General features: G+C 48.7%; 1 protein-coding gene and 1 long non-coding RNA gene across 4 annotated transcripts in view; both read left to right on the forward strand.

Moving 5' to 3' along the window:
- The window catches only part of HNF4A (hepatocyte nuclear factor 4 alpha), a 34,819-nt gene extending 18,317 nt beyond the window's left edge, over positions 1-16,502 (forward strand). For 2 of the 3 annotated variants that reach the window (XM_032705117.1, XM_032705116.1), the window contains exons 2-10: positions 2,265-2,439; positions 4,238-4,332; positions 6,086-6,192; positions 8,688-8,843; positions 11,696-11,783; positions 12,285-12,440; positions 12,715-12,951; positions 13,629-13,751; positions 14,388-16,502. In XM_032705117.1, the coding sequence (XP_032561008.1) occupies positions 2,265-2,439; positions 4,238-4,332; positions 6,086-6,192; positions 8,688-8,843; positions 11,696-11,783; positions 12,285-12,440; positions 12,715-12,951; positions 13,629-13,751; positions 14,388-14,530 (1,280 nt within the window). In that variant the 3' untranslated portion in view covers positions 14,531-16,502. Of the gene's footprint in view, positions 1-2,261; positions 2,440-4,237; positions 4,333-6,085; positions 6,193-8,687; positions 8,844-11,695; positions 11,784-12,284; positions 12,441-12,714; positions 12,952-13,628; positions 13,752-14,387 lie in introns of all 3 variants that reach the window. The other variant, XM_032705115.1, reaches the window with a different exon arrangement.
- A 3,232-nt stretch (positions 16,503-19,734) lies between these two features.
- Positions 19,735-22,042, forward strand: LOC116795394. Its single transcript, XR_004360040.1, has 3 exons — positions 19,735-19,964; positions 20,108-20,289; positions 20,967-22,042. It is a non-coding gene; the product is annotated as an uncharacterized LOC116795394 (long non-coding RNA).
- The last annotated feature ends 664 nt before the right edge of the window (positions 22,043-22,706 follow it).

A 22,706-nucleotide genomic window follows, 5' to 3' on the forward strand; every position in this document is an offset into this window, starting at 1 on the left:
TGGATGAGTCAGCTGGGGCAGGCAGCACCAACTCCTCTCCTCTTCCTCTGCCTGGCTCCAGACCAGAGACAGGTCTCACTTCCAGGGCTGCTTTGCTGTGCCCACGTCTCTGCCTGCAGAACCTCCACCTGTAGAATCTCTGCCTCCTTTTCTGGCACAGCAGAGCTTGGTCCCTGCCCTGCACAGTTCTGCAGCTCTGAGGCAGCTGCTCAGCAAGGAGTTTGTCACCATCACAGGCCAAAACGAGTCCTGTGTTCAGACAGGCTCAGGGACCTCTCGAGGAGCTCCTGTCCTAACACAAGTCTCAGCTGCGAGGTCTCAAACTTAAAGCCCGTTTTTTTCCTTTCTCCCATTTACCTCAACTCGAAATCAATCCCATGAAAAAATGCTTGACTGCAGCAGTCAGAGCCCATGTTTCTGGCACTACAAAATAAACTTAATTGGAAAATTATCTATTAGGCAATAATTTCATTGTTGTTGGCTGTTAGACCAAGATGTTGCAATTTTTCTGATAACAGTGCCAGTTTTTCCTGCTCTATGTTCATCTGATTACAGTGTGATAGACTGCTAAAAAGGGATTTATCTGGGCTGTCACAGATACACAAGTAATGTGATTACAGGAAAATCAGCCCTTCCTCTCTCATCTAAGTCCTACGTTTAGCTGAAAGTGGAAATTTAACTTTACTTCTGGAATGACCTGCATGCAGCTGAGCCCTCAAGAGGAAGGATGTTTTTAGAGGCAAGCTGCTCATAGGGACAGGAGACAGCCAGAATGGCCTTGGGAGGAGCTCAGGGCTTTGGGAGTGGGGAGAGGAGCTTTGCCCCAGTGTTGCTGCACGCAGGGAAACGCAGCTGTGTGACAGGGTGTGCCAGGCAAGGACGTGGAGAGGCAGCCAACTGACTCAGAAAGAAACACAGGAGAGACACAAGGAATTACAAAGACAGAAAGCAGGCAGGGAAATGAAAGATACTGCCAGAGCCAGGGCTGGCTCCAGAACCCTCCCATGCTAGCTCACTGCTGGGTCCATGCCAGTCACTCCTGCTGAGGGATGGCATGAGCAGGATGTGCAGCACCTGCTGCAATACCTCTTCTTTTGCAAAACAGAAGTTAAAATTGCAGCCCTGCCCCAGACAGCCTTGCCTTGGCTTCACGTCCCCCAGCACCCACACTCCAGCTACCACTTGGGACCAGCTTTTTTATGGCACCCAGCCCCTTTCTGCTGGTGCCAAGAGGGAGCAGCTGTGACCCTCCCAGGGTGAGCATTAACTGTGTCCCTGCCAAACCCAGAGACCAGGGACCAATAGACTCAAGCATTAAAAATCCCAGCAGTTTCTATGGCTTTGTAGATCCTGGGTATTATTTGCAACTGGCATTTCCACTGAAGCAGGGGAATGTGCCTATGCTGATACAGAAAACATACATGGGAGGGGACAATTAGATCAACTGAATTAAGGGCTGATCCCTTCAGCCTTGAGGTTTGTTTGGCTTGCTGGAGGGGTTTAGTGTAGGTTTTTAGCCTTTCAGATGTCTTTTCCTCCAGAGGCTGCTGCAATTCCCCATCCTCCCAAAAAAACCCTGCAAATGCCAGTCGCCCTTGGTCTGTAAGGACTGCAAGACAAATCAACCTCCGTGGCGGTCCTATGAGACTCCAGGTAGTGTTTGCTCACATGAGTTTTCCAGCTGATCATTTGAGTTTGTTATGTACCTAAAGTCTTGTTCTCCCAAAGAAGTGCTGTGCAGGCTGGAGCTGCAGTCCTGGCGCTGAGGCTCTCCAGGAAAGGGAGCTGGTCACCTTGTTTCTGTAACTGCATCTGCCCAGGGCTGGCTTGGGCTCTTTCAGTGCTATAACACAAACACCTCCCTAATACATCAGCTGCTCACCCTGAGCTGTAATACCTCAACTTTAACTCTGCATCAGCTTTTTCTCTGGCCACACTGCTGCAGCCCAAGGCGTCTGCAAATCCCTGAGGAATTTTGGCTCTGCTCTGTGACTCCTGCAAATGGGCCTCTGCTTTATCTGAAGGCCTTTGGGAAGAGCTGTCTCACCCTAACACACAGGGAGCTTTTGCACACTCAAAATACAACGACTCCAGCACTCAGAGCACCCACTGCTCCTTACACACCTCTCTGACCGGCCCTTGTCACACAGCCTGGCTGCAGCAGCCTCGTTCCTCCAAAAATCAAGTTTCTCTCTGGAAACTGAGTTAGGAAATGTTGGCCGTCTGCCTCACTGCTTTCTTCTTCTGTGTCCTTCCCCAAGCAGACACGTCTCCATCAGAAGCAGCCAACCTCAGCACTTCCAGCAGCATCGGGGTGAGCGCGCTGTGTGCCATCTGCGGGGACCGCGCCACGGGCAAGCATTACGGAGCCTCCAGCTGCGATGGCTGCAAAGGCTTCTTCAGGAGGAGCGTCAGGAAGAACCACATGTACTCCTGCAGGTAAGGGCAGAGGGGGCAGAGTCACCTGGCTGAGACAAAACAGTCCCTGGGAGCTGAATGGCAAAGCCCTCAAAGTGCAGCAGCACCGTCCTTCGTCCTCATCATCCTCCCTGCGTCATCCACCACTTTCCCTGACCTCACCCTCCAGCTGGGAGGGGTCAGGGACTGCTCTAAATTTGGGATTGCCCTCCACTGGGTAAGATCTTGGGAGGTCTTGCCCATACTTCAGGGGACAAGAACATCTTGCAAATGGGTATGTCCAAGCCTGGATGTGGCAGAGAGATGCTGAGGGAGAAGACATGTTACAGGGGCTGAGCACCTCACTACTCAGTGCTCTGAGTGCAGCACAAACCTTGCTCACTCCCTGGGGGTTCTCCTTCTCCATCATGAGATGGAAGGGTGCCTGCCATCCACCTAAAATGCTGTCACTGACTGTTACATGATACAAGAACATCTAAGGAGCACCAAGCTGGGCAGCATGGTGTGCACATCTCTGAGGATGAGGCACTCGTATTGCTCCTGCAACTCATGCACTGCACATTGTGCCATGGGTGGTGGCCCTTGGCTCTCCTGTGCCATCAGCAGCTGTGACCCACTTGTTCCCTGCTCTGAGTAACCCACACATAGAGAGTCACAGAGGAAACTGAGGAATCCTCAGCTCAGAGTGTCTAAATCCTTTTGGGTTTTTGAGTGAGTTACTCCTGAAGGCCTGACAGCCACTTGGAGAGTGTGAAGAGCAACATGACTCTAAAATCTGAGTGACAGAAGGAAGCTCTGGGTTTAAGAGTGCATGTGAAACACATTATCACTTGCAGCCTGGGATTATTTAAGCTGCCTGCCAAGGGAGCCCTCTCCCCACAGCTCCACCAGAAAAGCCAAGGTGCCCAATTCTTTGGAGGCTGAAGCTTTTATATGTGCCACAGAAATGCTTAAAAAGCTGCTTTCAGGCATCCATTTGGGCAAATCTTAGCTTGGGGCTTTAAAAAGCACTGTAGAAACAAGCCTTTTTAAAAGCTACAGAACTCAGTGTGCTTGGGAGCCCTTTCCCAGCTCTGTACCCCTTCGTCTTTACTCTGCAAATTTGAGCAAATTTGCAAGTGAAATTCATGCTTCAAATGGCCACCAGGCCTGTGCTGCCTGCAGGAGCCACACACGTGGGAGATCAGTGTTTGCCCTACCAGGTGCAATAGAGGTGGTGACAGTTTAGCTGGTTGACTCCCAAGTCCTCTCTCAAGGGCAAGTGGCAGCAGAGCTGTTTGCACACCAGTGATGCTGTCTAGAGGTCAGAACCAACCTGTGAGCATCCCAGACACAGCCCTGGAGAGATGCAGGGATTTAAACTGACTCCTTAACCTTACTAGCTCAAGAACAACCCTCTACCCGCTTTTTATTCAGAATAAGTGCATTCTTCCTTCATTCTAACTGGGATCTAACTTAAAACAGAGGCTACCAAATTGGTTCTGATCCTCCTAGATCACTCTTTTAACTTCCCTGGGACTTGCTAGTCCATTATGGGCATCCTATGCCTAAATAGTTAGTGAGTAAGACCAGCAGCCTGAGCTCCTGCGTGCGACTCTCAGCTCTAGTCTGTCCTTTCTGAACATCCTGAGGGAGAGAACAGAGCTGAGATGTTCAGTGCAAAGAAGAAACTGCAACACGGAAAAGGCACAGACCAGAGCTCCTTTCTCAGGGTGAGCCTCTGGGAACCTGCTCTGAGCACGTCTTGGAGCTTAGGGCTCTGCCTTGTCCTGCCTTCAGGCTCAGTCCTGCTGCTCCTCACACCTTTCTTTCTTCCCAGGTTTAACAGGCAGTGTGTGGTAGACAAAGACAAAAGAAACCAGTGCCGGTACTGCAGGCTTAAGAAGTGCTTCCGAGCGGGAATGAAGAAGGAAGGTGGGTGATGGTGTGGCTTCCTACACTCCCCCAGCAGCAGCCACACTGGCTCTGTGTGTTTGAGGAAGCCCTCACAGCCCAAGGCCAGGCCCTGCCATGCACACACTTGCCCAGCCATCTCAGCCCTGTCTTCCCTCCACAGTGCTCACCTGGGCACAGATCCAGATTTAGGGAGAGTTTTGACCTCCAGTCATGAGCCTGGCATGTGCCCTTACAGGGCTGCATGACAGGACTCACCCCTTGTTTAGCCCTGCTTCTCAGGACTGGCAGGAAAACCTGGTGGTCCTAATGATGGTCCTGTTGGTGACCCTGCTGGTGACCCTGCTGGTGACCCTGCTGGTGGAGGGACACACTGCCAGGAGCAGCCCAGAGGAGCTGCCAGCCATCCCACAGAGCTCAACCCACTGATGTCTGCAAAGGGACAACAGGGAGGCCCTGTTGTTCCATACAGAGAAATTAAACCCTGTGCTCCTCCCAGTTCACACCTGCTCAAGGAGGAACTTTGGAGTAAAAGGGTCCTTGAAGACAACAGGGAAGTACCAGTGGTACCTGGGTGGCCTGCAGGAACACCTCTGGACAGGAACATTTCTTCCCTGTTTAAGGGGATGAGGTATTGCAAGGAACTTGTCTTGGCTTTTCCTGAAGAACATAGGAATCCTCTTCTCCCTGCAGCGTCCGCTCATCCCGTGCCCAGAGCTGTGCTGTTGTCTGTTAATATTCAATAGAAGTTACATTAGGTGCATGACCAGCTAATACTGAGCAAACATTTGGAAAACATCATGGCGTGACTGAACTCGGGGGCCTGCTACTGATAACAAGCAGCATAACCTTGAGAGCTCCTATTTACAGCCGCTGACTGCAGGGCTTTTCTCCTGGCCCAGCCTCATTATTGCTTTTCATCAGGTGGATTTATACATTGAGAACGTATCAATCCAGAGAGCCACCAGCCCAAGGCAGGCACTGTTCTGGTTCCCGTGCCACCGATCAATAGCTTATTTGAGCAGACACCACTGAGTGGCATGGCCGGGGTGAGTTACATCCAGCCCGTGGCCTCGTGACAGACAGACAGGCAAATCCTCCCCCTTGGCACTGCTGCTGCTGCTCTGGCTGCTGCCACCTTGGACTCAAAGCCCAGGTCCTCAAGACTAGACCAAGCAGGGAGGCAGACTGGGGTCAAACCTGTCCTGGCTTTACAATAGAGGATGAACAAGGCTTTTACAGCAAGGCATGAAAGAGCTCTGTTGCTCTGGATAGATGAGTAGGAGTAGTTCTGCACTTCTTTCCTTATTGTAGCTTAGATGGAAGTTTTCCAGCTGCACCTATCTGGTGTAAGAGCTTCCCTAATGGACTCACAGGAGTCCCGTGGACAAAGGAGCCTTGCAGGCACTCACCCCCTTCATTGCACACGTCAGCTTTGGGCTGCACACGTGAGCAGGGCCACCATTTCAGACCCTGTATCTTGAAATAAAAAAAGCTCAGATCCTTCGAAAGGAAATTTTCCCGTTGAACTCTACAGGTGTTTGGGTTCTGAACTGACCCCATCCTAGGGAAGTCTAATAAAGCAAATAGGAAATCAGAACCACCAGATGTAGTGAGCTCTCACAGGCATCCCATCACAAACCAGACACAGCTGCTCCTCCACCCCGCCTGGCAGGGAAGCTGGGAAATTGCAGCTAAGGAAGGGGGATGCCAAGAGTCTGTGCTACTTTATGCCATGAACGACCTGCAGCTCAGCCAAAATACTCTCTTGCAGCTGTACAAAACGAACGGGACCGAATCAGCACCCGCAGATCAAGTTATGAGGACAGCAGCTTGCCCTCCATCAATGCTCTACTGCAGGCAGAAGTCCTGGCACAGCAGGTACCTCTTCTTTCTTCTTTAGCAAATACAAAAGCATCAGGCACTACCTGGCTCATAGAGCCAGCTGACTATTTAATAGCTGAGTCTTCGAATTACCACCTCTGTTCTAAGTGACTTGTCTGCCAGCTCAACACTGGCTTTTCAAAAAACATTTGTTACCTGAAACCACCGCTTTTATTTCTCCTTGGTCCAGAACTCAGTTGTAACAATATGAGACACATGAAGGCTGGAGAGCCTGCTGGAAGAAAACAGGGTAGAATCACTGAAATCCAAAGAGCTGTGGCTGCCTAAGTCCACGAGGGGCTGGCCCTGCATGAGCAGCCTCCCTTCCCCCTTGGCCATTAGGATCTTCAGATTCTGGCTTCCTGCACAGTTTCACAAGGAATCGGTTTCATTCTTGCTTTATGTAGATATCTTTTCCAGTTCTTGCTGAAATTGCCCATTTCCACTAACATACTGCCAAGATTTCCTAGAGTTTCAGAGCTCACCTGAAAAGATGGCTCTGGTTTTAAGAGTCTGGATATTACAAGTGGTGAACACCAGCTCAGCACTCTGTGGGAGGACACAGGACAGGATGGATGCACACTGTGGGGAGGGTTTGTCTGTGAGAACAAGTGATGAGGATGGGGCTGTGCTGGTGGCAAGAGCTGCCACTGTTCATGGGAGCTGGGGAGAGCAGCAGTTCATGTCCCGGGGAAAATGAAGAGGGTTTGTGTTGGCAGTCCATGTTCTTAATTGCTTCAAGGGTCATGTTACCCTGAAGGCTACCCTGGGAAATGCTCCAGGACAGGATCTGCTGTGTCTGGGCTCCACACAGGGCTCAGGCTGTAAGATCCACTTCCCCGAGGAGGTGATGTGCCAGAAGGGCCAAGGACAGGAAACACATCCAAACTCATCCCCCATCTCACCTTTTCCCATGCAGTACCTAATATATTTACATATCCCATAAAAATAATGTTGGTGCTGCTTCCAGAGGTGTGAGATAATGGGGGCTCAAGTCACCAGGTCTACAAGGGAAGGACATTTCAGGGACTCAAGAGTCCTACAGTGGCATCACATGTAAGTCTGTAGCAGGGTCTGCTGATGAAAACTACCACCATGGACAAATCCAGAGGAGCTCCTGCTCTCCCACAGAGCACAGAGAGACTCATTAAACAAGGCAGGCTCCAGCACGGTAATTGGTAACTTTTATGTGCCTGGCTAATTAGAACAAGATACTGCTGAGGAGCTGCTTTCTCCAAGATCTAGGGTCACTCACTCAGAGGTCTTTATTTATTTGCTAAGCCTTCCGGGCCCACTGATTAGGGTAATACATGGTGAGATTTTTACAATCTTATTTATTCAATAATAGCTGGTGATCTGGAAAGCCTCCAGGTAATGCAACCTGAAAAAAAAAAAAATGCAGGTGGCATTTGAATTCCATTTCCTTGGAGAGGCTGGCAGGGTCCAAGCTGAAAACACTGGCAGGAACAGGACAGGAAGAGCTGATGTTGTACAAGAGCACAGAGGGCAGGCAGAGGGCAGCCATGGGGTTGAGTTAATTGCTTACAGAAGCATAAGGATAAAGTAGTGACTAAGGGCAAATTTTTAGATGGCCTGGGTGAGCAGCTACGCATGAGAAGCAGGCAGGAGGTTGGGTGCCTGGTTTGGGGGAGATGTCCTGTCCAGCTCTGTGTGACACTACTTGCAGAGCTTTCAGGCTTGTCCTTTGCAAATGAAATGGCCCCATCTGCCTCTCAGTCACAAATAATTGGTCATGCAGCAAACGTGGCCTGTGTTGTGGGCATGTTTGCACTTGTCCAGTTTTGCCAAAAGGACCTAAAAGCTGGTGGGAGGTGGGAGATTGTTGTCTTTGAAGTCTGTCTTTAGCAATTCAAAGTGGGTAAGGTCAGACATTTATGACCTGGTGCTCACAGAAAGCAATGTCAGACCTGGAAAGCTGCCTTGAGCAGAGACTTGGTGTGCTCCTGGTGACTCAGGAGAGAAGCAGAGCCTGCACATCTCCAGCTCTGGCCAAGCACTGGCTCTGGAGCAAGGTGGAAGGAGGAGCAGTTCTCTGCCCTTTGGTGGGAACAAGTATCTTGTGCAGCAGCACTGGGTGGACATTTCCTTGCTACCGGTGAGGCCGACTGCTACACCATCCCCTCTGTTCCCTCCTGAGTCTTGACTGAGCATATTTTTTCAGTGGGAGGTAGATCCTGGCTTTAGAAACGTTTCTTCTGTGCCTTCCAGTCTATTCAAGGCATTACAGTTTACCAGGATGATCCCCAGCCCCGGCTCTGAAGCATTCCATGTTCACAGATCCCCGGGCTGATCTCAATTTAAATGAGTTATGTTGGGTCACCTATTCTGGGGGCTGGTTGTGCAACAGAAAAAAAAAGTAATCTAATCGTTGATGCTGGAGTCTGCATCAGCACAACCCAGGGGCTGGGGATTTTCCTGTCTGTGTTCCCTCTGTGGCACTGAAAGCTGAAGGATCTCTTCCCTCCTTCCAGATATCATCTCCAGTGTCTGTGATCAATGGAGACATCCGAGGGAAGAAGATTGCCAGTATCTCTGACGTGTGTGAGTCCATGAAGCAGCAGCTGCTGGTGCTGGTGGAGTGGGCCAAGTACATCCCTGCCTTCTGTGAGCTGCCCCTGGATGACCAGGCAAGTCCCCCTGTCCTTCCCCGGGGAGCCAAGGACAGTTGAGACCTTCAAAGAAAATGTGCATTGTCCACTCTGTTATCCTGACTGCTGCAGCTGATTGGGAATGGTATCCATACAATGCCAGCACGGGCCAGGCATCCATACAATGCCATGTGCTGCTAATCAGCCCATGAGCACAGCCATGATAACACTGAGCTCAAATTAGGAACACTATCAGATGCACATTTTGCAGGGGTCAGCCAGCCAATTGTTTATCAATTACAGTTTGAGCAGCACTTTGAAAACCTGAAGTGCTATACAGATGCTTGGGGCAATCAGAATTAGCAGGACAGATTTCTGGCCTAAGGTCTGCTCAAGACTTAAAAACTCATGTGCCTGTCTGTCTGTCTTTGTTTTTCACCTGGGGATATGTTTGTACCCATAGGGTGGAATTGTTTAAGCTAAACACTAATTTGCTCCCAAAGCAATAGAAATTCTTTTTTTTTCCCAGGGTTAAAAAGCAGGGATATGTTTCCATTTAACACAAATTGTTAAAATGACATTTGTGGGTTCCCTAACCCAGATAAGCACAGAGGGTTTGATGTTCTCTGTAAAACTGCACTGCAGGATCTCAGGCAGCCTCAAAGAGATACAAGGACAGGTCTCCCTCTTTCCTGCTGTGTGCAAGTGCTAAATTGTTTAAAATGGTAAGATCTGTTAAATTCCTAAGGCAAAAACATCTCAAAAGCTATGAAAACCAAAATGGCCTCCACTTGCAAATGCCATTTACACAGCAAACAGGCTGCAGCTCCCCAGGGGTCTGGGGCAGCTCTGTACAACACATTGAATCCTTGTGCCACTTGAAACAGAGGCCCTAAACCTGGATAACAACTCTGCAAACTACAGCAATTTCCACATGAGCTCGTTTTACAAGTGTGGGGCTGCAAAATTTCTCCAAGAAGGAAACAAAACCTAAAGATGACCCAGTCAGAACCCTGCCTTCCCACGGGGAGAGGCTGCTCTGAGCATCCTCCACAGGCTGGTCTCAACTGAAATAGTTCAGTTATGCCCAGTCATCCCCCATCATGAGCAGTTCCCAACATGTCCCAAAGGGCTTGAGAGGAAACACTGCACTGCATTAAAACTAATCAATGAATTCCATCTGTGCTTTTGAAGGACAGTGTGAGAACTGTGGCAGCAGATACTCAGGGGAGTGTGGGAGGAAGGACAGAAAGGCCAGGGAGTAGGAATGAACAAAACTGTGAAAGGCAGCTGCCCAAGGGGCAGGACAGCCAGTCAAGACGTGTCCATTGGGTACATACAACGTTGGGAGACACTGTTACATTGCCATTAAAGTGTTACCTGAGAATGAATCATCACTGCCAACATTTTTATAAGAAAGGTCATACCCAACCCATTATTCTTCCTCTTCACCAAAATGTCAGAGTAGTGGGTTTGGTGGGACAAAGCCATTTCATCTCAAAGTTGAAGTTCTACTTTGCTGTGTTACAACTTTTATATTTATCCTAGTTCACAATGGAATGATGTCTCTCAGGTTCATCATTGCAAGAACAAATATCAAATGAGATGGCTTTGCCTTGTTGAAGTAACTGACTTTAACCCTGCTCAAACAAGCAAATTTTAGGGAAACAAAAAGGATGGTTACAAACTGAACTTTCCTGAATTTTCATTAGGCAGGAAATTTCTGTGTGAGAGCTTTGCTCCTCCCTGGGACTTGCAGTTTTTTCCATCCTTCTCGAAGTTTTGTCAGATAGGGAAGCCCAGTTTTGTGCAGCTCTGGTAATTACGAGCAGCTCAGCCAACATATCCACCCATGTTTGGATAGTGATAGAGAGAGGCTAGATTTTGGCATCTAGATAAAGACTCCCCAGTATCATGTGTGCATAGTCTTTTTGCAAGGATCTCCACTCTGTTTATTTTGCATAACGTTTTTCACCGTCTGCAAAAAAACAAAAATTCCCTCTCTCTGCCATCAGCATCTTTCCTAACCAGAGCTGTCTTCTATGGGTGACACATTCTCCTGGCATTTCTGGTAGGGTAAGACTCCTCTTGGCTTTGTCAGATGCTGAGGGATAACACACTGGAAAAAGGGACCATTCCCACCAGGACATACTTTTCAGGATCTATTAATGTTTAATGATTGTTTTCTCCAGCAGAAGCTCCTGGCAGGACATTAAGAAGCCTCTGTGTCAGGATGTCCAATTGTTAACTTCCCTTTCTGCCTATATCTCTGAAATTTTTAACTGAAGGAGGGCAAAAGACTCAGAACATTCTCAGGAGCCGCTGGAGGGTGTAAAATTAAACACTTCAATCATTAACGTCAGGAGAGAAAAACATGCCTTTGGCTTCCCTGGCTCCAGTTCCCATGGCTGGGGAGGGAATAAGTGGCCAGAGGGTGACCAGACGTGGGTCCCCATGAGCATAATTTCAGTGGGAGGTGGGCACAGCCCAGAGGGAGAGCAACTGTCCACAGCAGTGGATTGTGCTTCTCCCCAGTTCTCAGGATGGAGCTTGGTCCCTGGTTCTGCACTTGGCAGGAGTTGCCTTGTCTGCAAACAGCCCCCTGTAAACATGTCCCACCCTGGTGTGAGGTCCTGGGACTGTCTGGCATGTTCTTGCTCATGACATGTGTCCTGAATATGGGATGCTTCAGGTGTTGTCAATTGTCTACTGGTTCTGCTGCATCTATAACAGGTTTTCCACAGAAGTAACCCATTTTTGAGCTTTCTCTCACTGTGACTGCAGAGGGGCTCTCACTCCCCATCCTTGAGTGCAGTACAGGAGCGCTGGGCTTTCTCTCTTGCTTGTCTCTGCCTCTGCATCACCCAAATAATTTCTCCCTGCCCTTGCAGGTAGCACTGCTGCGTGCACATGCAGGGGAACATCTGTTACTGGGAGCTGCCAAGAGGTCCATGGTGCTCAAGGATGTCTTGCTGCTAGGTAAGGAGTGCACTTCTGCTCCCAGCCCATCTGCTTCTGTGATGCTTCCCCGCTGGGGTGAAGGAGAGGGTGGTTCAGTGTTTGTGGACATCCTTTTTGCAGGGTAATGGCTTGAGCCCTTCTGTATTTTAGCGAGCCTAGCACAACCTTTGGGTGCAGGGAGGCTTGGCAGGCATTCACATCAAGGCCATGACATGTGAACATTCCCAGTGCACCTCCAGGTTTGTGTAAGCAGGCTGTGGTGTGATTGAGAAAAAAGCTCTCACTCCTCAGCTAGTTTCTCCTCACTTGAGTGGCTCCTGTGTAATGAGGGGCTGCTCTGGCAACACAGACCAGCGTTTCTGGTGGGCTGGGACAGGGAAGGGGCAGAAGGGGGAACTTCTTAATTCCTCCACCCTCAAAATTATCTCAGCGTTGGTTGCCTGGGTTTTGAACTCCTTGTCACCCCTGATAAGTCTTGAGCAATGGCAAGGTGATGGTCTCTGTGCTGCTTGTCCAAAGGAAATGACCACATCATCCCACGGAACTGCCCTGAACTGGTGGAGGTGAACCGTGTGGCCAACCGTGTCCTGGACGAGCTGGTCCTCCCCTTCCAGGAGCTGCAGATAGATGACAATGAATATGCCTGCTTGAAAGCCATCATCTTCTTTGACCCAGGTACGCTCCAGCTTGGAGAGAGTTACCATCAGAGAGGACAGGTCTGGGTTATGCTGACCAATACTGGCCCCGAGTTGTGGAAATGCTGCCTGGTCTCCTCTCTGGGCCAAACTGTTCTTAGAGGGAGGGGAGAATTCAGCCTAAGAAGAGAAGAAATGCCCATTACAGCAAAGAATCGGAGACAGCCTGCCTCAGGCTATGCCCAGACTTCACCACGGGCAGCTCCTGGGGAACAGCCTGGATAGCCTGGGGGGGGGGGTGTGTGTTGTTCCAGATGCCAAAGGACTGAGTGACCCGTCCAAGATCAAGCGGATGCGGTACCAGGTGCAGGTGAGCCTGGAGGATTACATCAATGACCGGCAGTACGACTCGCGGGGCCGCTTCGGGGAGCTGCTGCTGCTGCTGCCTGTGCTGCAGAGCATCACCTGGCAGATGATAGAGCAGATCCAGTTTGTCAAGCTCTTCGGCATGGCCAAGATTGACAACCTGCTGCAGGAGATGCTGCTGGGAGGTGAGTGCTTCAGGGTGCTGCATGAGGCCTCTCAGTGCTCCCTCATCACCCTCCCCTTGAGAACCTCCACAGTGGAGAACATCTACTGCTCCCTACCTGAAAAATTTAGGAGATAGCCTGTATGCAGGTCAGCCCTTGACTCACACAAAATCATCTCCCCTGTCACTGGCAGTGGTAACTAAGGGTCCTCTACTTCTCCTCGCCTAAAGAAATGCATTAGCTGTGCATCTATTTACAGAGAGGTGTCCTCAGCCCTCTGAACATGGACAAGCTTTGTTGTGCAACCCCCATCTCCCATTTCACTAATCCTCCTCTGCCAGAAGGGAGCCATCAAACCAGAAAAGTCTGAAAGCTCAGGTTGAAAGAGTGTCACAAATTTTCTAGTGGGAGCATCCAATGGGACAACACAAAATGAAAAGTTGCCACTGTGCTATTCTTTACGTAGAGGTGACTCAGGTGACTCAGGAATATGATCCTGTATAAAAGGAAATGCAGGCAGCATGCAAGGGTCAGGTAGCTCAAGGCATTCATGGAGGAGAAAGAGAAGGGTGTGCTCCAGCTACCTACACACAGGCTGATCGTGAACAAAGCCTTGGACCCTTTGGTGCAGTGGGTCTGCCCATCTGAACTGTGTCCCTCTGCCATTGTGGAAACTAATGTCATGTGCTGCATTTTAGGCTCATCAAGTGAAACACCGCATGCCCACCACCCCCTGCACCCTCATCTGATCCAGGAGAACCTGGGAACAAACGTCATTGTGGCCAACACAATGCCTCCACAGATGCACAACGGGCAGATGTGTGAGTATTGCCAGAGGGACACAGAGCTCCCAGGAGCTTTCCAGCTTGCCTGTGGAGGTAGCTTCTACCTTGCAAGGAAATTTCCAAGCAAGACAGATTCTCTGGTAATGAGTGTGTGAGAAATTCCTATGCAGAAAAGAGGGAAAGACAAACAGAGACATGGATTAGGTTAGATCAGATTAGGCTAGACTAACTGATTCAACAAGATATTCCTTGTCAGACTAACCTTTACATAGCCCTTAAGGGATGAATAATCCTATCCAGTGCCTAGTGAAATCAGTGGAAAGGCTCTCCTTCCCTTGAATGGTTCAAACACATCTCAATTTTCCCTCTGCGAAATCACAGGAGAATCTGGTCCACCATATAGGGTCACCCCTTGGGAACTTGGGCTGAGATGACCTTGGCTGACCAAAAAAGTGGCCAGTATGGGTCAAAATGCCAGCAGGTCCCCTCACTGTTATTGTGGTTCTTCTGGGGCATCAAACCATCCCTGTGTGTCTGAGCTGCCTTACAGCAAACACACAGGCCCTTAGGAACTTCTGCTGTGCTGACACCTGAACCCCACAAGGCTGAGGACAGATCCCAGTGCTGCCAGGTCCATGAGGCCCTCTTCTAATGTTGCTTCTCTCTCTGTAGCTACTCCAGAAACTCCACAGCCATCTCCACCTGCGGGCTCAGGACCAGAGCAATACAAGCTACTGCCTGGAGCCATTGCAACCGTGGCAAAACAGCCCACGTCCATCCCACAGCCTGCCATCACGAAACAGGAGGTCATCTAGCAACCTGCAGAGCAGCTGGCCTCCTCTGGAAGGCCATGTGGGAGAAAAGCCCAAACTGACTCTGTCACTGTGAAAAGAGAAGCCATCCAGAGGTCCCTGGGCACAAACACATGGACTTGCTGATTGGACTAGTCCACCACCACCAAAAGCTGTCTTCCTGCAGCTCTGGACAGTATGTGCCACGGGCAGCCCTGAGTCCCAGAACTGAGGCTGAAGCCTTACTGAAACCCTCAGTCCTTGTCAGAAGGGCCAGATTCCTGCCTCCCCCTGTGGGGAGATGGCAGTGACTGGCTGGGGACAGTGCAGCTGGCTGTTCCCCCACTGCCACCTCGGCCCTGGTTCAGCACACACCAGAGCCTGCCAACAAGGAATTCTGTGTGCTGTGTGAATGGAGAGCTCCCCTCCCACAGCTCCCCAGACAGTCCCTAGTTCAGCCAAACCTGATGGAGATGGAAGCTCCCCCAGGAGCATCACAGCAGGTGAAGCACATGGGATTTGCCCAGAACTGCTCCTCAGCCTTGGCTAGTCCCAGGTCTCTGCAGGGTGTCACCTTCCAGCACACCAACCCCCCCCCCAGCCAGGTCTAACAAATCTTTTCAGCTGATACTGGAGCAAAGTCTGGCCCACCAAGATTGTCCTCTACTTGGATCCTTCTGCCTTTTGAGGGGTTTTGTAATTTCTGTGCCATGCATGCCCTCTCACCACAAGGCTCAGAGAGGCAACCACTGCCAAATCCTTCCCTTACACCACTTACTGCCTCCTGGGCTGGGAATTTGGGGGACCATGGGATTCCGGAGATTTCAGCTAATGGGAGGGGGTCATCCTCACACAGGCTGGTGGCACTGGCCAAAATATCACTGGCCCCAGTACTGTTCCTCAGCAGTCAGAAGAAGACCACAGGATGCCTTTTTGGAAGGAGGTGGGGGGAAGGACATAAGAAGGGGAGAGACCTGTGAGGGTGAGAAGAGCTTGAGCCTCACAGGTTGGACCCAGGTCTTGGGCTGCCCAAGTGCTGGGAGCATTGTGACTCAGGATCTCAGTTCAGACCCAGCTTTAATGCTAAGATGTGCCATACAATCCACTTCTCCAGTGCAGTGCCACTCCTTCAGCTCAGAATGAGTGGCTGATAACAGATTTATAGGTATTCATAACACGATAAGGATTTCATTGCGACTCCTTCAGACCTCAGAAGGTTTGAGGGCAGCAACCTCAAAAGTACAATGCTCTGAGTCCTGCAGGGACGAACGACAGAGGCTGAGGAATGGCCCTGTCTCACCCAAGCCCCTTGGGTCTGCCCCAGCCTTGGGTCTGCCCCCGCCTGCTCTGCTCCCTCCTGCCCCCAGCCCTGTTTCTCTGTGCCTGCCTGTGCCAAAGCCCCGTGGATGTGACCTATGGTTTACAGCTGGAACCAGGAAAGGAGCCCTCCTGCCCAGCTCCCACCTCGCTGGGGGCCAGCAGGGCTGGAGCTCTCAGAGCCCTGCACGACCTGAGGCCTGAGTCACTGCTGGCCTCTCGGGAGGATGGGGATGGTGGAACCACAGCTGGTGGGGACGAACCTGAGCCAGCTCAGACAGAGGAGCTGCAGGTCTGTCCCTTGATTTCCAGGGCAGAGATGAACCACCTCTCCTCGTGCTGACGGTGTCGGACGGGTCACGTCGCCTCAACGCCGCTGGCATCGCACCCAGTAATTTATTGCAATGATGAATCCAATCATTTTCTGTAAATTATTTTGTAAATCACATTGATTATTTATAATTGGGAGATTAAATGCGAAAAAACCCCACCCCCCTCATAATAACCCGGCTGTCTTTTCCAACTGCAGCAACCTTTTATTCTGTACGTAGACATATTCAGTGGGGAATCCTTTTTGGTCCATTTGCACCAAGTGTTCCTCGATATTGTACATTAATTTTTGCTGTTTTCTGCCTTCCAATGGAAACAGGAATATTTCTTCACTAGAGTTTGTATTCATAAAAAAAAAAAAAAAGAAAAAAAAAAAAGAAAAATAAATGCAAAAATATTTTCTAACTTTTCCCGGACAGATGGATTTCTTTCTCCTGGGAGGATTTATTGTAAATCAAGGGGCTCACCTCCCTGTTGCTCTGAGCACAAAGCATATGTGTATTGAGGAAAAAGCCCAAACAAATGTTTGATGGTGTTGCCAGCTGTCACTATTTCCTGGCAAGCCTAATGCTAGCTGGTGTCTGTCCTGAAGCCACGTGTGCTGGAACCACGAGATTGAATAACAACCCCAATTTTCATTAAAAGAAAAACAAATGTGAAGAATAAATATTTGCTTTCATGATTCCAGGGAGCTTAAAGACTTGAAGTAACCACATTCTGAAAACCAAGAAAAGGGAGCTAAAATATGGTATTCACACTTCAAACATGTTCATTTTTATGCCTTTTTTGTATTTCAAAGGTAATTTCTGAGCACTTTGGGGTGGTGATTGTGCTTTGGTTCCCACACAGCCACCCTGCTGCTGGCAGCAGGTGAGAGCCTGATTGAGGCTACAGGTCACAATAAGATGATCAAGTGAAAGTCAATTTGTCACTGGTTGTAAAGGTGAAGAAATACACGACAATTAGAGAAGGCTCATAATGACCTGCTCTTCTGATCACAGGGAGCCCGTGCTCAGCTGTAGCGTGCCCAGGAAGATAATAGGGAGATAGGAGAGAAGTCTAGATGGCTGTAAAGATTAGGGCTCTGAGAAGGAACAACATCCAGCATCTCCTGAAGCTCAGGTCTGCAGGAGATGGCCCTCGTGTTCCTCCATCTCCTGCCCCTGCTGTGAAATGAGGTGGGCAGTCTCATCCCAGGTACAAGGGATGAGAAGCAGCTTGATTTTCCACTCCATTTGCACAAATCCAGTGGCTTCCCAGTGATAGTCATACTGGTGAAAAATGTCAGCAGGGATGAGATGCAGGGATGAGATCCAGACTATGTTTGAGGACCATGTGGAGACAGGACCTAGAGCCTGTCTCTAGTCTGGAGCCAAGGGAGAATAGGACAGACCTCAAATCACATGCCCTCACTATCTGTGCACCTGTGATGATCCAGAGCCCCAACACCTCTGCTGAATGCCTGAACAAGGGCAGCAAAGGCAGTCACAGGACATGTGTTAACCCAGAACACACAGGACTGGTTAGTCCAATCAAGACAAAGAAAAGGAGATAGTTCATTCTCTTTAATGTGGAATAAAAAATCCCAGGACTCCTCTGCTGTGACCCATGGTTATTTTTACCTGGGTATATGCCCTAAAACTCCACATATGTAATATCAAATCTTTAAAGCAATAAATTCTCCTGGATTCCTTCCCATGAACTACTCTATCAAGGTTGTACTTTACCTGGTTAATCTTAAATCAGTGCAGTTCCTACAGGAGATTTCTTATTGCTGGATTCAGCTCACTTGGGAAAAAAACCCATGAACTGTCCCAGAGACAACCTTGTCCTTAAGTGGTGTCCTTGATCCCAACCCTCACCTCTTTTGTCACTCCAGCCTGGAATCATCCTGAGACACTGCTCTTGCCACTCGTGGGCTGTGTTTTACCCTGCTGGGTTCCCTGGAACCTACAGGCAATGTCCCATGTCACAGGAGATGGCTGTTGTAAGTATTGGCCTTTGAGACACAACTTCCCTACATTGTTTTTGAACACAAGAGCTTTCTGTGCTTCCAGCTTAGCCTAAGGATGATTTCCTGGAGAGCACTCTCTCCAGCTGTGGAATCTTTTCATGATGTCCAAGCAAAGATCTGTGAAAGTGGTATTTTTAGGTCCTCTGGCCGCTATGAAATACATTCTTTTCATATTCCTTATATAACCTCCATCTGAAAGAGCCAACAGGCTTTGGAGCCTTTCCCACTGCTTTCATATCTCAGTGGGAGCGAAAAAAAAAATAATGGCAAACTAGTTTTATGGCCTGCATATCATCTCTGACAAAAGCAACTATTGCTGCTATTAAACTTGCAAGTGCACACACAGGCACAGATAATCATGAACACCAAGAGGCAGCAGGGACGGTTCAGCAACGTGGCACTGCTGAGCCAGGCAGTTCTGTGTGCCAGGCTGGCCAGTTCCCTCCAGGCTGGATGCAAATATCACCAACCAGTTGGGGAACTGAGGCCACACACTGCACAACCCCTTTCCACACAGAGAGGCTAGAGGAGGCATGGTAAGGTATGTTTAAAATCCTTCTCCCCATTCCTAATGGAGGTGTGACCCTGCTGATCATAAACACACCCAGCACCAGGCCAATAAACTGGCAATATACTGCCAGCTTCGTTAGGTGGGAGCAAGCAGGACTTGCTTGGCACAAACAAGGCTGCAGTCATGACCTGCAGTTCAGTGTCCTGTGTGTGAGAGAAGAGGCTGCTGGGATCAACAGAGTGCTCCCAGCTCAAGTCCAGGGGGAGAAGAGCTCTGAGTCTAACCCAGGTCTGGGAAGGAAAGTAGTTTGGGAACTGTATTTCCAAGGCTTACTCTGGAAGGATGCCAGGCTTGCCTGATCATGACTGCTTTCAGAGGCCTGAGGCCACCCCTACCTTGGGAGACCAGTTGTGGATGGAGACATGGGTTCACAAACCCCCAAGCTCTGCAGGCCACGCTCCACTCCAGTGTCCCGTCTGTCAGGAATGACATTGAGGGGCTGGAGCAGGTCCAGAGAAGAGCAACAAGGCTTGATCATCTCGGAGGTCCCTTCCAACCCAGCTGATTCTATGATTCTATGATTCTATGATTCTATGATTCTATGATTCTATGATTCTATGACTAGTGGCTCTCTGCTGATGCTGAGCTGCCCAAAAGGTTTCTTTAATTTGTGGTGTCCAGAGATTCCACCTGCACCCCAAGGACCAGAGCCCCTCCTGGCCTGAACTGCACATAGATTATCTTTATTACAGGACTGTTATGTTTGCACAGTTTAGTGATTTAATATCAGTTTAAAGCCTTCTCTGTGAGCAATGCTGTTTGAAGTCATGCTCCCTCTTTTCAGCTCAGCTTGCCAAGTCTGTAAAACCTTTATTGCTAATGGTGGAAAAGCTTAAAGAAGCCAAGATAACTTTCCCAGGCTGGGTATTAAGACTGGGTTCGGAAGAGTAAATAAGTGAAGAGTATTACATGGACTTCATTAAATATCAACCAACACCAACAGCCACTCATTTATAACACAACGGCAGGGCGAGGGAGCACCCAGGAGCAGAGCTGGGAAAGGTATGAATCACATGGGATAGGAGAGATGAACATGAGAAGGGCTGGAATTGCCGTGGAGCTCCAGGTGTGGCTCCCAAGGTCACAACACAACTCCTGACTGAAGCTCCTGCAAAGACTATAGATTTGGAGCTGATGAATTGGCAGAGTTGGTGTGGTTCATCTCCTCTCAGCTGGGGAGGGCTCTGGGCACGTGGTGTGTGTCTTTCTCCCTTCTGCCACAGTGGGTAAGGACAAAATTCTCCCTCCTAGGAGGGAGAATTTAAATTCAGGCTGCAGCCAGCACATCTCCCGGGACTGTCAGTTCTTGGATGTTTGTTTTTTAGCTTTTACTTCCTTATAGACAGCTCCTGCCTTTACTGGTTTCTAGTCACAGGGTGCCAACACCAGGAAGAGTAAATTACAGAAAGTCTTGCTACAGTTCCTGTGATTTCGTGTGCCAATACTTTAAAACTCCCCCTACAACTTGGCTTGGTGTTTGAAACCCCTCTCTTCCATTCACCATCCACTGCTCTTCATGAGTTCAGCACTCCCCACATAAGAAAAACTGAGGTAAGGACCATCCCCAAATTATGTTTCACTTCCAGCCCTTCCTCATTATGAAGTATTCTAACTTCTACTTTCCTTCCTCATTTTCTCTCACCTTCCTAAGGCTCTTGCTCTCATTTTAATATCCTTTTTCATATCTCTCAGTGTGATTGCTACTGATTCTCCCTTGTTTCCTGCCCCTCTTGTTCCCCAAAGCAGAGCTTCCTTCACACGTCAGTCCTTTCAAACATCCCTGCTTACTCCTAACACCCTGTTGCAGCAGTCATTAACCAGTCAGGACTGGAACTGTCACCTCCCTGCTAAATTTTCCTCCCTTGTTTGAGAGGTGCAAATTCCAAGCTGATTTTGCAACCTGTAGCATCAATTCCCATTTGCAGCTCTAGTATCTCCCAGCTGTTTGGTGTTTTGAAGCCTTTTCTCAAACCAGCAATGAGCCAGATCAGGTGATCCAGGAAACTCTGTCATCCCTTCAGCTGTGAGGCCACAGATTCATCTCCCCAAGACACATCATCTCCCTCTCTCCAGACTGTTTGTAGCTGCCGGTTTCAGGCTCTTATCTCTCCCCTGGGACTCCAGGGGCTGCTTCTGTCACACTTGTGCTGCAGGAGCTGTTTGGAAACGGGATCAATGCAAGTTCTCTTGTCCTCCTGAGGTCCCTTCCAACCTCATTTTTCCCACAGTCTGCTGGAGAGGGCATGGAGCAACATCACAAACAGATCCAAACTGGTCCCAGCTTCAGGCACCAGCTTGTCAAGTTGCACCCAGGTCTGGGCTGGACTATCAGCACAGGGTGGAACCAATGTACTCCTCTTCTCTGGAACGTCTCTGTGACACACTCAGTTGGTTTCCATGCTGGCATATCTCTTGCCAGGTGCAGTGCCACTGGAACATTTTCCACTTTGGAAGGGTGAGTTCTTGGGAGAGAAATAAATCAGAGCTGAACCTCTGATGCTACAGAAGGGCCTTGATTCCAGCTGCGGGTTCCTGGGATTCCCGCTCTTTGTCCGACTATCTTTGGCTCCCTCTCCTGGCTGAAAACACGGGTTACAGCCAAGAGAAAAGAGCAGAAACCACCAGGCTCCGGGGACCCTCCAGCCTGCGGTCCTGATGCTGACTAGAGGATGATGAAGCGTTTGCAATCTCACTTTGCATCCCTTGATCAGTGGGGTTAAACATGTTATTTTCCCTTCCCCAGCACTGTAGAACCCTTTTTAATGCAGCAAGCCTGGGAGTGACCATCTGTTTTATTTTTATTGCAAATTCCACGCAGGGATGTCAGGCATCACCACCTGAACTCCTGTGGGGATACGGCTCTCTGCCCTCTAAGAAAGAAAACCAAAGCCAAATACCCCCAAAATTCTGCCTTTATTAACATTTAGTCCCTCTGTTGGCGTTTAAATTCAGAATACAGCCAGCACATCTCTTGGGCCCTGCTTCCATCCAGCTGTGCTTGCCTGGCCCCTGCTTTGAGGCTGCCCTAACCCTGGCCAGGTAATTCCACAGTTGCTCTGGCTGACAGGGAGCAGCTCCAGGGCCCGCAGATGGTGCTGTGTCCTTATTCCCGGCTGCCTTTCTCCTCTGTTCCCGGTCTGGGAGGTGGCTGCTGTCTCACAGACACCGGCTCAGCCACAGATGGGGACAGTGGGCTGGGAAAGACCCTGGGGACATGTCAGGTCATCACCTGAGTGCTCCTGCTCTCGAGGGTCAGCTCCGGTGGGGCCTTTTATATACACACATACATATATATATATATATGTGTGTATGTATGTATACATATATGTGTAATGTATATAGTATTTATTTATAATACATAATAACATAGCATTATATATAATATATAAATAGTATATAGTGTGTGTATATATATTATATATAAATAGTACATACTATGATATATATGTATGGTATATGTGTTGTATAATATTATGTAAAATACATATTACATATAAATATATATATTATATATAAAAATATATAATATACAAAAATTTGTGTATTTTATATATTATATATGTAAAATATATATTTATATATGAATATATAATATATATTATATATAATAATATATATATTATACATTATATATAATATATATAATGCATATAATATATATTATAATATATATTATATATTATATATAAATACATAATATATATAAATATATAATATATAATATATAAATATTATATATTATGTATATACGGGTGTATATGTTATGTATATACACGTAATATGCACATATATGTATACATATGTACAGGTACATGTATATAATGCACGCATCACATGAAAATACATTAATTTATATTTTTACACATTATTATATTTATTACACACACAACTGTGCCTTCGCGGCTCGCCGTTCTGCCAGAGGATAAGGTGGGACTAAAGGGCAGAGGTGGCCGCGGGGTTCCCTCACG

This window comes from Chiroxiphia lanceolata, chromosome 17, assembly GCF_009829145.1.
Source record: "Chiroxiphia lanceolata isolate bChiLan1 chromosome 17, bChiLan1.pri, whole genome shotgun sequence".
NCBI classification, from domain to species: domain Eukaryota; kingdom Metazoa; phylum Chordata; class Aves; order Passeriformes; family Pipridae; genus Chiroxiphia; species Chiroxiphia lanceolata.